General features: G+C 47.6%; 1 protein-coding gene across 2 annotated transcripts in view; it reads left to right on the top strand.

Annotated features, from left to right (window-relative positions):
* The first annotated feature begins 606 nt into the window (after positions 1-606).
* Positions 607-15,874, top strand: part of LOC140418474 (uncharacterized) — a 95,575-nt gene continuing 80,307 nt past the window's right edge. The window contains exons 1-2 of one of the 2 annotated variants that reach the window (XM_072501941.1): positions 607-2,455; positions 5,276-5,766. In XM_072501941.1, the coding sequence (XP_072358042.1) occupies positions 1,669-2,455; positions 5,276-5,442 (954 nt within the window). In that variant the 5' untranslated portion in view covers positions 607-1,668 and the 3' untranslated portion in view covers positions 5,443-5,766. Of the gene's footprint in view, positions 2,456-5,275; positions 5,767-15,874 lie in introns of those variants that run through there. The other variant, XM_072501939.1, reaches the window with a different exon arrangement.

Genomic DNA, 15,874 nt, shown 5'->3' with positions numbered 1-15,874 from the left:
CCATACCAGCCTCCCCGAACAGGCGCCGGAATGTGGCGACTCAGGGCTTTTCACAGTAACTTCATTTGAAGCCTATTGTGACAATAAGCAATTTTCATTTCATTTCATTAAAAGCTCCTTCTACACCTTTAAACAAGTAACGGTAAGTGAGAGCAAACTGATGCACAGTAACCCAAATACAAATTGTGGACATTCCCTCTCTTCCCTGTTCTTCTGTGAAGTCAGCTCTTCAATTATGTAAACAGAGTTTCACATTTCAGAAACAAATGTTGAAATGTTTGCTCCACACCCACAGAGTTTCATCTGTTTAAAGCCACAAACAGAAAGGTCCAGTTTTCTCCTGGAGTTTGAGACAAATCAGCTTTCAAAATGATGCAGTTTCAGCCAATGAGGGAGATCCGGGCTCAGCCCCGCCCCTCATTCATTCTGATTGGTTGGAGAATGAGTAGCTCGTGCTCAGTTCTCCAGTCCCACAACATCTTCCAATTGGTCCTGAACTGTTGTCAATCAGCCGGGCATTGGATCCGGAGCATGCACAGAGCTGGACACCAATGCGCAGGCGTAGTGTCAAAGAGTTTGGAGCATGCGCATTATGATTGATGCCTCGGCCCTTGTTTGTCCCGGAGAAGCGGAGTCAGCGTCAGGCGGTGGGTGGGAGGATTTGGAAACACTTTGTGGATCCGCAAACCCTTCACAATTTGCAGCTGCGGGGCTTCTCTCTCCCGGGAACAGGCCCAGGTTAACGGGCACCATCCTGCTTCAGACACTGGAGGATGGTTCATAGATCATAGAATTTACAGTGCAGAAGGAGGCCATTCGGCCCATCGAGTCTGCACCGGCTCTTGGAAAGAGCACCCTACCCAAGGTTAACACCTCTACCCTATCCCCATAACCCAGTAACCCCACCCAACACTAAGGGCAATTTTGGACACTAAGGGCAATTTATCATGGCCAATCCACCTAACCTGCACATCTTTGGACTGTGGGAGGAAACCGGAGCACCCGGAGGAAACCCACGCACACACGGGGAGGATGTGCAGACTCCACACAGACAGTGACCCAAGCCGGAATCGAACCTGGTACCCTGGAGCTGTGAAGCAGTTGTGCTATCCACAATGCTACCGTGCTGCCCACTGGTTCACATCAGAGTATGGGGGAGGGGGGGGATAATAAATAAGAGCTTACACTTTGCACTCAAATCAATGAGGACTCTGATCTCTGACAAGGAAGGAAACACTGGCAGGTGGGCGGGGAGGATTCACAAACACCCGCTGGAGGCCCCAAACCCCCTGGAATGTCAGTGATGGATTTTGTAAAATTATTTTTACAGGATATTAGCAGAATTTACAGACATGAAACTCAAACCAAACTTCACATCAAGATGCTTCAGCGATTTGATTCATCAGAATATCATCAGCCTTTGTACACAGAAGGAGAAACGTTTGTTCCATTCTGTCTGTGGAAAAAGATGTGAGCCATCAGTGTGACTGAGAAAGCACCGAGATACGCAAATACCCGAGAGTTTCCAATGTGCTGGATACGGAAAGAGCTTTCACCAGCCTGAAAGAAAAACCACCGCATTCACAGTGAGTAGTCACCCTGTACATATTCTGTGTAAACGAGGCTTCAACATTATACAACCTGGAGAAACACAAGGACACTCACATCATGGAGAAACTATTGAAATGTGGGGACTGTGGAAAGGGATTCAATTACCCATCTGCATTGGATATTCATCGACGCATTCACACTGGAGAGAGGCCTTACACCTGCACTGTGTGTGGGAAAGGATTTGCATACTCATCCAGCCTGTATACACATCAGCGTGTTCATACTGGCGAGAGGCCATTCAATTGCCTTGAATGTGGGAAGGGGTGTAATGCTTTATCAAGCCTCCTGATTCACCAGCAAGTTCACTCTGATCAGAGACCGTTTCAATGTTCTGATTGTGACAAAAGCTTTAAAAGCACAAAGGACCTGCTGAGACACCAGCGCACTCACATGGAGGTGAGGCCTTTCACCTGCTCAGTGTGCGGGAAGGGATTCACTCAGTCATCCCACCTTCTAACACACCAACTTGTTCACTCTGATAAGAGACCTTTTCAATGCTCGCACTGTGAGAAGTGTTTTAAAAGTAAAAATGATTTACAAGCCCATCAATGCACTCACACTGGGGAGATGCCGTTCATCTGCTCTCTCTGTCAGAGGAGATTTGGACGTTTATCCCAGCTACAGACACACCAGCGAGTTCACTCTGATCAGAGACCATTTCAATGTTCTGATTGTGAGAAGAGCTTTAAAAGCAAACAGGATCTGGTGACACACCAGCGAGTTCACACTGGAGAGAGGCCATTCACCTGCTCTGTGTGTGGGAAGGGATTCACCCATTCATCCCACCGTCTGAGACACCAGCGCGTTCACACTGGAGAGAGGCCGTTCATTTGCTCTGTGTGTGGTAAGGGATTTGCTGATTCACCCCACCTTCTGATACATGAGCGAATTCACACTGGAGAAAGACCTTTCACTTGCTCCATGTGTGGAAAGGGATTCACTCAGCCATCCCAGCTCACTGTACATCAACTTGTTCACACTGAGCAGAGACCTTTCAAATGTTCTGACTGTGAGAAGAGCTTTAAGAGCACTAAGGACCTTCTGAGACACCAACAAGGTCACAGTGGGGAGAGGTCATTCACCTGTTCCATGTGTGGGAAGAGATTTGTTCAGTCATCCCACCTGCTTAGACACCAGCAGGTTCACACAGGAGAGAGGTCATTCACCTGCTCCATATGTGGGAAGAGATTTGCTCGGTCATCCAATCTGCTGAGACACCAGCGAGTTCACAAGTCACTGCAGGGGTTAGATTCTGCTGTTGCTGCTGCTGCTAATACAATGCAGGACTGAACCATGTTAATTCTGTTATTGAGAGGCTAGATTGGGCACTTAGATAATCTCAGTGCAATCAGGCAGAATCAACATGATTTTGTGCAAGGGAAATCATGTTTGACCAATTTAGTAAAGTTATTTGAGGAAGTAACAAGCGATGTGGATAAAGGGGGACCTGTGGATGTGTGCATTTAGATTTCCAGCAGGCACTTGACAAGGTGCCACATAAAAGTTCACTCCACAAAATAAAAGCTCATTCTGTAATTGGTAACAGCATCAACAGAGGCTTGGTTAGCGAACAGGAAACATTGAGAAGGTAAAAAATTGTCATTTTTGGACTGGCAAGATGTAACCTGTGGAGTGCCACAGGGGTCAGGACTGGGCCTCAACTATTTTCAGGACTTGGTTGACAGGATCAAAAGTACGGTTGCAGAATTTGCTGTTGCTACAAAGGTATGGAGGAAGGTAAGTTGTGAGTGACCATAAGGAGTCTGTAAAGGGTGCAGATAAGCTAAATAAGTGAGCAACAATTTGGCAGATTGAGCATAATGTGGGGAAATGTGAACTTGTCCACTTTGGCAGGAAGAATAAAAAAGCAATATATTGGATGGAATTTGTTTATTGTCATGTGTACCGAGATACAGCGAAAAATATTGTTCTGCGCACAGCTCAGGCAGATCATTCTGTACATGAAAAGACAATACATAGGGCAACCATAAAATACACAATGTAAATACATCATCACACAGACATCAGGTGAAGCATGCAGAGTGTAGTACTACTCATTCAGAAAGCTGTGTGAAGAGAATGTAAAAGAGAAAGGTTAGTGTTGGTGTTAGAATTAAGTTTTAAGAGATTAGTATGATTATCGGAGATGTAAGAAGAGGATCTGTGAGAGAGCTCGCAGAGAGTCGCCCCGTTCCGGCGCCATCTTGCATTGCTTGTTTAAATGCACAGAGATTGCAGCTCCGAGGTACAGAGGGATCGAGGTGTACTGGTGCATGAATCAGGACCAGTTACTCTGCAGATACAGTACACGATTGGGAAGGTAAAGGGAGTGTTGCTGTTTATTGCAAGGGGAAAGTACTGCAGTTGTACAGGGTATTGGTGAGACCACATGCAAAGTACTCTGTACGATTTTGGTCTCCTTATTTAAGAAAGGACATAATTTCATTCGAAACTGGCCAGAGAAGGTTCACTTGACTGGATGAGGGGTTATCATAGGAGGAAAACTTGGACAGGCTGTGCCTGTATCCACTTGAGTTTGGAAGAATGAGAGGGAATCTGATTGAAACATATGGGGCTGGATTCTCCCATTCTGGGATTATATCCCCACGCCGGCGTGGGAACGGTGGTGTAAAACGGCTACCGATTCCCCGTTTTCCTGGGGGCTAGCATGTCGGCTGCGTAGAGCACCCGGCTCTAGCTGCCAATATGCCCTGGAGATTTGCCAGGTCTGTGGCCGCATATGCGCACAGCGGCGGCCGCGCCGTACTACATGGCAGAGGCCACTCGCGGACCTGGCCTGCAAAATAATGCCCCCCATTTGGCTGGCTCGCACGCTCCGGACCACCCCCATAGTGCCCCCAGCCCCTAGTAAAGAACCCCCTGCCCACGGATCAGCCCTCCCCTGACTGTGGCAGTGCTGGACTGAGTCCGCAGCCGCCATGCCGAGTTCTCGACAGGATGGGACCAGACGCGACCCACACCATCAGGAACTTGGCTGGTCGGGGAGGAGCATCGGGAGGCGGACCTCAGGCAAAGTTCTGAGGCCATCGATACGGAGCGCGGCGTACCATTGTGATTTAACAGTGATTGATAAAGGTTCAGCCTAACTTATCTGCTTTTTAAAAATAAATTTAGAGTACCCAATTCATTTTTTCAAATTATGGGGCAATTTAAGGTGGCCAATCCATCTATCCTGCACATCTTTGGGTTGTGGGAGTGAACCCACGCAGACACGGGGAGAATGTGCAAACTCCACACGGACAGTGACCCAGAGCTGGGATCGAACCTGGGACCTCAGCGCCGTGAGGCAGAAATGCTAACCACTGTGCCACCGTGCTGCCCACCTTACCTGCTTTTAACTCAATAGCTCTACTGGAAGGCTACATGTTATCCGTGTCTGCGTGGGTTTCCTCCACGTGTTCAGATTTCTTTCCAAAAGTCCCGAAAGACGTGCTTCTTAGGTGAATTAGACATTCTGAATTCTTCCTGAGTGTACCCGAACAGGGACCGGTGTGTGGCGACGAGGGGATTTTCACAGTAACTTCATTACAGTGTTAATGTAAGTCGACTTGTGACACTAATAAAGATTATTATTAATATCCACCTTTTAAAATGTGCAATCAATTTTTAACTCTCTTTATTTCTTTAATATTAATCAGTGCAGACGGGCTGTGGTGTAACCCTGTGTGTGGAGTTTGTGTCATGGTGGTAACATGGAACATCGAGGTGATAGAAGAACCCAGACCGTGGATATCTGAAGAACTGCATTGTGGGCTCAAAATGCAAAGCATGATGGACAATTTAGTCAAGTCACAGCCTTGCCAGAATTAGCAATGGCTGCAAAATGAATTGAATTGTGCAGGAGAACTAGCCTCAAACTGTGAGAAAGATGTGTTTGTTTTGAGGTGATAAAGGTCTCTGTACCAATCTGGGGATTGATAACAGTGTCAGAAGTAACAAAGTGGAGTCAGGCTGACTCGATTCCATCAGGCATCACTTTGTAAGAGGCCCAGGACATGAGAACAAGGGAGAAGGCAATGATGGCATTGAAACCCAATGAAATGGGCTAAAAACAGGTCTTGCCTAATATTTTCTATTCCTTTATGGAGGTCAAAGCCCATTTATTCCTGTGAATGAATAAAACAAAGGTGTGTGCCTCTGTCTAAGTCACCATTTATTGCCCATCCCTAATTGCCCTTGAGAAGGTGGTGGTGAGCTGACGTCTTGAACTGCTGCAGTCCCTATGGTGTCACCCACAGTGTGGTGAGGGAGGAAGTACCAGGATTCTGACCCGGGGCAGTGAAGGAACAGTGATATATTTCCACAGCAAGATGGTGAGTGTTACAATCCCAGTGATGTAATAACTGGATGGGAAGATCCCAGAATGGAACCCTGGCTAAAAAGACTGTAACTTTGTTTAGAAAATGTGGAGGAACAGAGCACAGGATTGCCAATTAGCTTTCACCAACAAAAACATTCATTAAACATGAAAGGTCTCACTGTGATACAATACTCCTTCACTCCTCCTTATCTTCACAAACGTGCACAGTTTTCAAGGACAACACAGGTTACAACATATCTTTTACTATAATGTTCTCAGTGGACACACCGTGCCTTTGAACGCACAGGTTATCCATGAACAGACAACCACCGCTCCCCCACACTGCTAGTGTCACACGGGAGGGTTTAAACTAGTATGGCAGGGGGGTGGGCATGGGAGCAATAGGTCAGAAGGTGAAAGCATTGAGGGAGTACTAGGGAATAGGGCCAGTATGGCTCTGAGGAAGAGCAGACAGGAAGATGTTGCTGAAAACAGCTGGTCTGATGGCCTGAAGTGCATATGTTTTAATGCAAGAAGTATACCAGGTAAGGCAGATGAACTTAGAGCTTGGATTAGTACTTGTAACTATAATGTTCTTACCATTACAGAGACCCGGTTGAGGGAAGGACAGGATTGGCAGCTAAATGTTCCAGGATTTAGATGTTTCAGGCAGGATAGAGGGGGATGTAAAAGGGGTGCCGGAGTTGCGCTACTGGTTAGGGAGAATATCACAGCTGTACTACGGGAGGACACCTCAGAGGGCAGCGAGGCTATATGGGTAGAGATGCAATCACAATGTTGGTGGTTTACTGCAGGTCTCCCAACAGCCAGCGGGAGATAGAGGAGCAGATAGGTAGACAGATTTTGGAAACAAGTAAAAACAACAGGGTTGGTGTGATGGGAGACTTCAACTTCCCCAATATTGACTGGGACTCACTTAGTGCCAGGGGCTTAGACGGGGCAGAGTTTGTAAGGAGCATCCAGGAGGGCTTCTTAAAACAATATGTAGATAGTCCAACTAGGGAAGGGGCTATACTGGACCTGGTATTCGAGAATGAGCCCGGCCAGGTGGTAGAAGTTTCAGTAGGGGAGCATTTCGGGAACAGTGACCACAACTCAGTAAGTTCTAAAGTGCTGGTGGACAAGGATAAAAGTGGTCCTAGGGTGAATGTGCTAAATTGGGGGAAGGCTAATTATAACAATATTAGGCGGGAATTGAAGAACCTAGATTGGGGGCGGATGTTTAAGGGTAAATCAACATCTGACATGTGGGAGGCTTTCAAATGTCAGTTGAAAGGAATTCAGGACCGGCATGCTCCTGTGTGGAAGGATAAATACGGCAAATTTCGGGAACCTTGGATAACGAGAGATATTGTAGGCCTCATCAAAAAGAAAAAGGAGGCATTTGTCAGGGCTAGAAGGCTGGGAAAGACTAAGCCTGTGTGGAATATAAGGAAAGTAGGAAGAAACTTAAGCAAGGAGTCAGGACGGCTAGAAGGGGTCACAAAAAGTAATTGGCAAATAGGGTTAAGGAAAATCCCAAGGCTTTCTACATGTACATAAAAAGCAAGAGGGTAGCCAGGTAAAGGGTTGGCCCACTGAAGGATAGGCAAGGGAATCTATGTGTGGAGCCAGAGGAAAGGGTGAGGTATTAAATGAATACTTTGCATCAGTATTCACCAAAGAGAAGGAATTGGTGGATGTTGAGTCTGGAGAAAGGTGTGTAGATAGCCTGGATCACATTGAGATCCAAAAAGACGAGGTGTTAGGCGTCTTGAAAAATAGTAAGGTAGATAAGTCCCCAGGGCCTGATGGGATCTACCCCAGAATACTGAAGGAGTCTAGAGAGGAAAATGCTGAGGCCTTGACAGAAATCTTTGGATCCTCACTGTCTTCAGGTCATGTCCCGGAGGACTGGAGAATAGCCAATGTTGTTCCTTTGTTTAAGAAGGATAATCCAGGGAACTACAGACCGGTGAGCCTTACATCAGTGGTAGGGAAATTACTGGAGAGAATTCTTCGAGGCAGGATCTACTCCTATTTGGAAGCAAATGGACGTATTAGCGAGAGACAGCATGGTTTTGTGAAGGGGAGGTTGGATCTCACTAACTTTTTAAAAATAACTTTAGAGTACCCAATTCATTTTTTCCAACTAAGGGAAAATTTAGCATGTTCAATCCACCTATCCTGCACATCTTTGGGTTGTGGGAGCGAAATCCACGCAAACACAGGGAGAATGTGCAAACTCCACACGGACAGTGACCCAGAGCCGGGATCGAACCTGGGACCTCGGCGCCGTGAGACTGCAGTGCTACCACTGCGCCACCGTGCTGCCCCGGGTCTCACTAACTTGATAGAGTTTTTCGAAGAGGTCACAAAGATGATTGATACAGGTAGGACAGTGGATGTTGTCTATATGGACTTCAGTAAGGCCTTTGACAAGGTCCCTCATGGTAGACTGATACCAATGGTGAAGTCACACGGGATCAGGGGTGAGCTGGCAAGATGGATACAGAACTGGCTAGGTCATAGAAGGCAAAGAGTAGCAATGGAAGGGTGCTTTTCTAATTGGAGGGCTGTGACTAGTGGTGTTCCGCAGGGATCAGTGCTGGGACCTTTGCTGTTTGTAGTATATATAAATGATTTGGAGGAAAATGTAACTGGTCTGATTTGTAAGTTTGCAGATGACACAAAGATTGGTGAAATTGCGGATAGCGATGAGGACTGTCAGAGGACACAACAGGATTTAGATTGTTTGGAGACTTGGGCGGAGAGATGGCAGATGGAGTTTAATCCGGACAAATGTGAGGAAATGCATTTTGCAAGGTCTAATGCAGGTAGGAAATATACAGTGAATGGTAGAACCCTCAAGAGTATTGAAAGTCAGAGAGATCTAGGTGTACAGGTCCACAGGTCACTGAAAGGGGCAACACAGGTGATGAAGGTAGTCAAGAAGGCATACGGCATGCTTGCCTTCATTGGCCGGGGCATTGAGTATAGGAATTGGTAAGTCATGTTGCAGCTGGAGAGAACCTTAGTTAGGCCACACTTGGAGTATAGTGTTCAATTCTGGTCGCCACACTACCAGAAGGATGTGAAGGACTTTAGAGAGGGTGCAGAAGAGATTTACCAGGATGTTGCCTGGTATGGAGGGCATTAGCTATGAGGAGCGGTTGAATAAACTCGGTTTGTTCTCACTGGAATGACGGAGGTTGAGGGGCGACCTGATCGAGGTGAATAAAATTATGAGGGGCATAGACAGAGTGGATAGTCAGAGGCTTTTCCCCAGGGTAGAGAGGTCAATTACTAGGGGGCATAGGTTTAAGGTGCGAGGGGCAAGGTTTAGAGGGGATGTACGAGGCAAGTTTTTTTACACAGAGGGTACTGGAACTCGTTGCCGGAGGAGGTGGTGGAAGCAGGGACGATAGTGACATTTAAGGGGCATCTTGACAAATACATGAATAGGATGGGAATAGAGGGATACGGACCCAGGAAGTGTAGAAGATTGTAGTTTAGACGGGCAGCATGGTCGGCACAGGCTTGGAGGGCCGAAGGTCCTGTTCCTGTGCTGTACTTTTCTTTGTTCTTTGTTCTGTTCCTGCACAGAATACTGAATCAAACCCACTGAAATCTATACTCGATTTTAATATTTAACAACACAAATACAGATCACTTAAAACTATCTCTGTTTTCCTGACATGAGTGACTTGGAGGTGAATGCCTAGGTGGAGGTGTTCTCATGTATCTGCTGTCCTCGTCTTTCTACCTTCTAATTGGGTGATACTGTCGCACAATGGTTAGCACTATTGTTTCACAGCGCCAGGGACCCGGGTTCAATTCCCTGTTTGAATTCCCGGTTTGGGTCACTGTCTGTGCGGAGTCTGCACGTTCTCCCCGTGTTTGGATGGGTTTCCTCCGGGTGCTCCGGTTTCCTCCCACAAGTCCCGAAAGATGTGCTGTTAGGTGAATTGGACATTCTGAATTCTCCCTCAGTGTACCAAAACAGACGCCGGAATGTGGCGACTAGGGGATTTTCACAGTAACTTCATTGCAGTGTTAATGTAAGCCTACTTGTGACACTAATAAAGATTTTTATCATTACTTGTCAGATGTTGTGAGTTTGGAAATTGCTGCTGAAGGAGCCTTTTGGGGTTTCTGCAGCACATCTTGTAGATGGTAGACGCAGCCAATATTGTACATCAGTGGTGGGGGCAGTGAATGAGGAAAAGATGCCAATCAAGTGGGTTGATTTGTTCTGAGTTTTGCCAAGCTTCTTGAGTGCAGTTGGAGCTGCACTCATCCAGGCAAGGGGAGAGTATTCCATCACACTCCTGACTTCGTCCTTGGAGATGCCGGACAGGCTTTGGGGAGTCAGGAGGTGAGACCAGGTTAAAGTCCAACAGGTTTGTTTCGATGTCACTAGCTTTCAGAGCGCTGCTCCTTCCTCAGGTGAATGAAGAGGTATGTTCCAGAAACATATATATCGACAGATTCAAAGATGCCAGACAATGCTTGGAATGCGAGCATTAGCCGGTGATTAAATCTTTACAGATCCAGAGATGGGGTAACCCCAGGTTAAAGAGGTGTGAATTGTGTAAAGCCAGGACAGTTGGTAGGATTTCGCAGGCCAGATGGTAGGGGATGAATGTAATGCGACATGAATCCCAGGTCCCGGTTGAGGCCGCACTCATGTGTGCAGAACTTGGCTATAAGTTTCTGCTCGGCGATTCTGCGTTGTCGTGCGTCCTGAAGGCCACCTTGGAGAACGCTTACCCGTAGATCAGAGGCTGAAGTGTTCCCCGACTGGAAGGGAACATTCCAGCCTGGTGATTGTCGCGCGATGTCTGTTCATTCATTGTCGCAGCGTCTGCATGGTCTTGCCAACGTACCACGCTTCGGGACATCCTTTCCTGCAGCATATGAGATAGACAACGTTGGCTGAGTCGGATGAGTATGTACCGCGTACCTGGTGGGTGGTGTTCTCACGTGTAATGGTGGTATCCATGTCGATGATCTGGCACGTCTTGCAGAGATTGCCATGGCAGGGTCGTGTGGTGTCGTGGTCACTGTTCTGAAGACTGGGTAGTTTGCTGCAAACAATGGTTTGTTTGAGGTTGCACGGTTGTTTGAAGGCAAGTAGTGGGGGTGTGGGGATGACTTTGGCAAGATGTTCATCTTCATCGATGACGTGTCCCGAAGCGTGGTACACTGGCGAGACCATGCAGACGCTGCGACAATGAATGAACGGACATCGCGCGACAATCACCAGGCAGGAATGTTCCCTTCCAGTCGGGGAACACTTCAGTAGTCAAGGGCATTCAGCCTCTGATCTACGGGTAAGCGTTCTCCAAGGCGGCCTTCAGGACGCGCGACAATGCAGAATCGCCGAGCAGAAGTTTATAGCCAAGTTCCGCACACATGAATGTGGCCGCAACCAGGACCTGGGATTCATGTTGCATTACATTCATCCCCCACCATCTGGCCTGCGAAATATTACCAACTGTCCTGGCTTGACACAATTCACACCTCTTTAACCTGGGGTTACCCCATCTCTGGATCTGTAAAGATTTAATCACCTGCTAATGCTCGCATTCCAAGCATTGTCTGGCATCTTTGAATCTGTCTATATATATATATATGTTTCTGGAACATACCTCTTCATTCACCCGAGGAAGGAGCAGCGCTCTGAAATCTAGTGACATCGAAATAAACCTGTTGGACTTTAACCTAGTGTTGTAAGACTTCTTACTGTGCTCACCCCAGTCCAACGCCGGCATCTCCACAACATGTATTAGTATGCAGTGAAAAGTATGGTTTCTTGCTATACAGACAATGCATACCATACATAGGGAAGAAAGGAGAGACTACAAAATGTAATGTCAAATCATAGCTAGGGTGCAGAGAAAAGATCAACTTAATACGATGTAGGTCCATTCAAAAGTCTGATGGCTGTAGGGAAGAAGCTGTTCTTGAGTCGGTTGATACTTGACCTCAAACTTTTGTATCTTTTTCCTGATGGAAGTAGGTGGAAGAGAGTATGTCCGGGGTGTGTGGGGTCCTTAATTATGCTGGCTGCCTTTCCGAGACATCGGGAATTGTAGACAGAGCCAATGGATGGGAGGCTGGTTTGCGTGATGGATTGGGCTACATTCACGACCGTTTGTACTTTCCTGCAGTCTTGGGCAGAGCAGGAACCGTACACCAGAGCAAGCCAAGATACAACCCGAAAGAGTGCTTTCCTATGGTGCATTTGTAAAAGTTGGTGAGAGCCGTAGCTGACATGCCAAATTTCCTCAGTCTTCTGAGAAAGTAGTCGTTGGTGGGCTTTCTTAACTAGAGTGTCGGCATGTGGGGGATGAGCAGGACAGGATTTTGGTAATCTGGACATCTAAAAACTTGAAGCTCTCAACCCTTTCTACTTCATTCCCATTGATGTAGACAGGGGCATGTTCTCCACTACGCTTCCTGAAGTCGATGACAATCTCCTTCATTTTGTTAACATTGAGGGAGAGATTATTGAAGGAGAGAATGTTGTGTGATAACTAGAATATCAGTTTCAAATTTCTATCCTGTCCTGGCAGTGATGTCTCTGATTGATGTGTTTACAAGGGATTGGAATGGAAGGATTTGCAGTCGGAAATATCTCGATTCATTAGGACACAACTAGCATGAGCGATTCCAAAGTCAAGATAGGAATCCTTGCTCTCTGTTCCAAAAGGTTTCAAACATCAATGCCCCGGCCGATGAAGGCAAGCAGACCATAAGCCTTCTTAATCACCTTGGCCACCTGTGTTACCACTTTTAGGGAACTGTGGACCTGCACACCCAGATCCCTCTGTATGTTAATGTTCCTCAGGGTTCTGCCATTGACAGTATACAGAAAGTAAAGCAAATGTACGGGTTTAGAAAATCTAGACTATTGCTTAGCAACCAGAGTTATATTGGGAGAGCAAGAACTTTGAAGTGGCTCACAGTGTGACAAAGGTCTGGGGAATTGAAGAGAAATCCATAGACGTTGTATTGGATGGTGTCTGTCACTTGGTTTGGGAGTGTGGGTTGTCTGACCACATTTCACCCATTGGTTTGCATGGACTGTGTACTTACTGAGAACATTAAAAGTATGAGATAAGGTTTGTAACTTGTGTACACCGGATACACGACATGCCTGACAGCTCAATCAGCTCCACTCTCAGCTCAGGAGAGCTCAACAACACATCCTGTTCACCGGGGAGTTCTCCTGCTGCAGTGGGACCTACATTCCTGTTTTAACTGACAGCACGAAAAAACATCAGTTACTCATCTGACCGCTGTTTGTGGAATCTTACTCTGCTTTAACTGGCGGTCATGAAACAGCAACAACTTGTATTTATACAACATGATTAATGTAATAAAACATCCCAATGTGTTTCAGGGGAGACTCATAAAGAAAAACATTGGCACTGAGTCACATCGGGAGATATTTGAACAGATGGACAAACGCACGATTGGAGAGGCAGGTTTTAACAACAATCTTTAATCAGGAGAGAGATGGAGCTTCTAGGGAGTGAATTTCAGAGTTTCATACCCAAGTCCTGCCATGAATGGTGGAGTTATTAAAATCAGAGGTGTGAGGTACCTCTTCCTACTCAGAGCCATCCCGATCTACATCTCCAAGGCCTTTTTCCAAGCAGTAGTCAAACTAATCATGGCGTTCATATGGCGGGGGGGGGGGGGGGGGGGAAAGAATGCTAGGATCACAAAGAAGGTCTTACGAAAAACAAAATCAAGGGGAGGGCTAGCCCTCCCAAACCTACAATTTTACCACTGGGCGGCGACGGCCGAGCGAGTAAGGGGATGGATCAAGGAGCCAGCAGCCGAGTGGGTGCGCGCAGAGGAGGCCTCCTGTAAGGGGACCTCCTTCTGGGCCCTCGCCACGGTGGCACTCCAATCCCCACCCAAAAAACACTCCAGCAGCCCGGTGGTGATAGCCACCCTCCAGTCCTGGAACCAGCTACGGCAGCAATTTGGCCTGACCAAAATGCCAGACAAAGCTCCCATCTGTAACAACCATAGGTTCACACCAGCACTGACCGACACCACCTTCAAAATGTGGAGACAGGACGAGGGGACACTGACACTCAGGGACCTATACACCAACGGCAGGGTTGCGACACTGGATGAACTGACGGAGAAATTCCAGATGACCAGGGGGAACGAGCTTAAGGTATCTGCAGCTGAGAAACTTGCTACGAAAGGAGACAAGGACTTACCCACAACCGCCACGACAGACATTACTGGAAGAGTTACTGGACACAAGCATATTAGAGAGAGGAAACTGCAGCGACATGTACAACCGACTGGTAGAAGGGGCCGACACCATACTGGACGCAACAAGAAGGAAATGGGAGGAGGACCTGGGGATCGAGATAGGATGGGGACTCTGGAGCGAAGCACTGCATAGGGTCAACTCCACCTCCACCTGCGCAAGGCTCAGCCTGACGCAACTAAAAATGGTATATGGAGCCCACTTAACAAGAATTCTTATGAGTAGGTTCTTCCCGGAAGTGGACGATAGATGTGAACGGTGCCAAGGAGGCCCGGCCAACCATGCCCACATGTTCTGGTCTTGCCCCAGACTTGTGGAGTACTGGACAGCTTTCTGCGAGGAAATGTCCAAAGTGGTGGGGGTGAGGGTGGAGCCATGCCCGAAAGTGGCGGTCTTCAGGGTTTTAGACCGGCCAGATCTATTCCTGGGGAGGAGGGCGGACGCCCTTGCCTTTGCCTCGCTGATCACCTGCCGTAGAATCCTGTTCGGCTGGCGGTCAGCAGCACCACCGCAAGCAGCAGACTGGCTGTCCGACCTCTCAGAATCTCTCCTAATGGAGAAAATTTAATACGCCATCCGAGTGTCAGACGACCTCTTCCACAGAACGTGGGAGCCATTCACCCAATTGTTCCGGGACTCGTTTGTGGCCAACAAACAAGGAGAAGAATAGCCAGGAACCAGTGGAAAGCAGCCAAACCATGAGAGGGTGAGATAGAACGAGAGATTGGGGGGTGGGTGGGAGAACAACTCATTCTAAGAGGCAGGAAAGGCGAACCGCGGGGGTGGGGTGAGAGGACGGAAGGGATAGGGAACAATAGAGGAGAGCCAGGGAGGTAGGTGGGGGGGGGGGGGGGGGAACGTTAACCAACCTGACATCCACAGGAACAGAGAAAAAGGAGAATACAGGCGGAGGACGGGAGGGCCGGCTGCAGCGGCAGCGTGCACGAAAGACAACGGCGGCGAAATCCGACCGGGAGAAGCGAGGGCCATCACCGGCACCAGGCCCACTTGAGGATTGCCCTCCGGAAGTGCCTCGCCGGCACAAACGGATGCCTACTTACATGTATATACAAATATCCTGTGTACATAACGGTGAAATATACTCTGTACAAAAATCCAATAAAAAACATTTTTTTAAAAATCGGAGATGTGAAGAGGCCAGAATGAGAAGAGTGCAAACATCTCCGAGAGAGTGCGACTGGAGATTACAGACATAGGGAGGGGCGAGGCCAGGGAGGAATTTGAAACAAGGATGTGAATTTTTAAATTGAGGCATTACCAGACCAGGAGCAAAGTCAGTGAGCACAGGGCTGATGGTGAACAGGACTTGGTGTGAGAAAGCACTCAGGCAGCAGAGTTTTGGATGATCTCACGTTTCCGTGTGGGGTGAATGTGAGAGGCTGGACAGGAATGTATTGGAATCATCAAGTCAAAGGTAACAGGGGCATGGATGAGGGTTTCAGCAGCAGATGAGCTGGGGGTGGGGATGGACACAGGTGACATTATGGAGATTGAAATATCTGATATTAGTGATGGTGTGGATATGGGGTCAGAAACTCATCTTGGGGTCAAATCTGACACGGAGATTGCGCAGAGTGTGCTTCAGTCTCAGACAGTTCGCAGGGAGAGGGATGGAC

This window comes from Scyliorhinus torazame, chromosome 5, assembly GCF_047496885.1.
Source record: "Scyliorhinus torazame isolate Kashiwa2021f chromosome 5, sScyTor2.1, whole genome shotgun sequence".
In the NCBI taxonomy this organism is placed as follows: Eukaryota; Metazoa; Chordata; class Chondrichthyes; order Carcharhiniformes; family Scyliorhinidae; genus Scyliorhinus; species Scyliorhinus torazame.
Note: the sequence above shows the minus strand (reverse complement) of the source record. Positions and strands in the feature narration are given on the sequence as shown.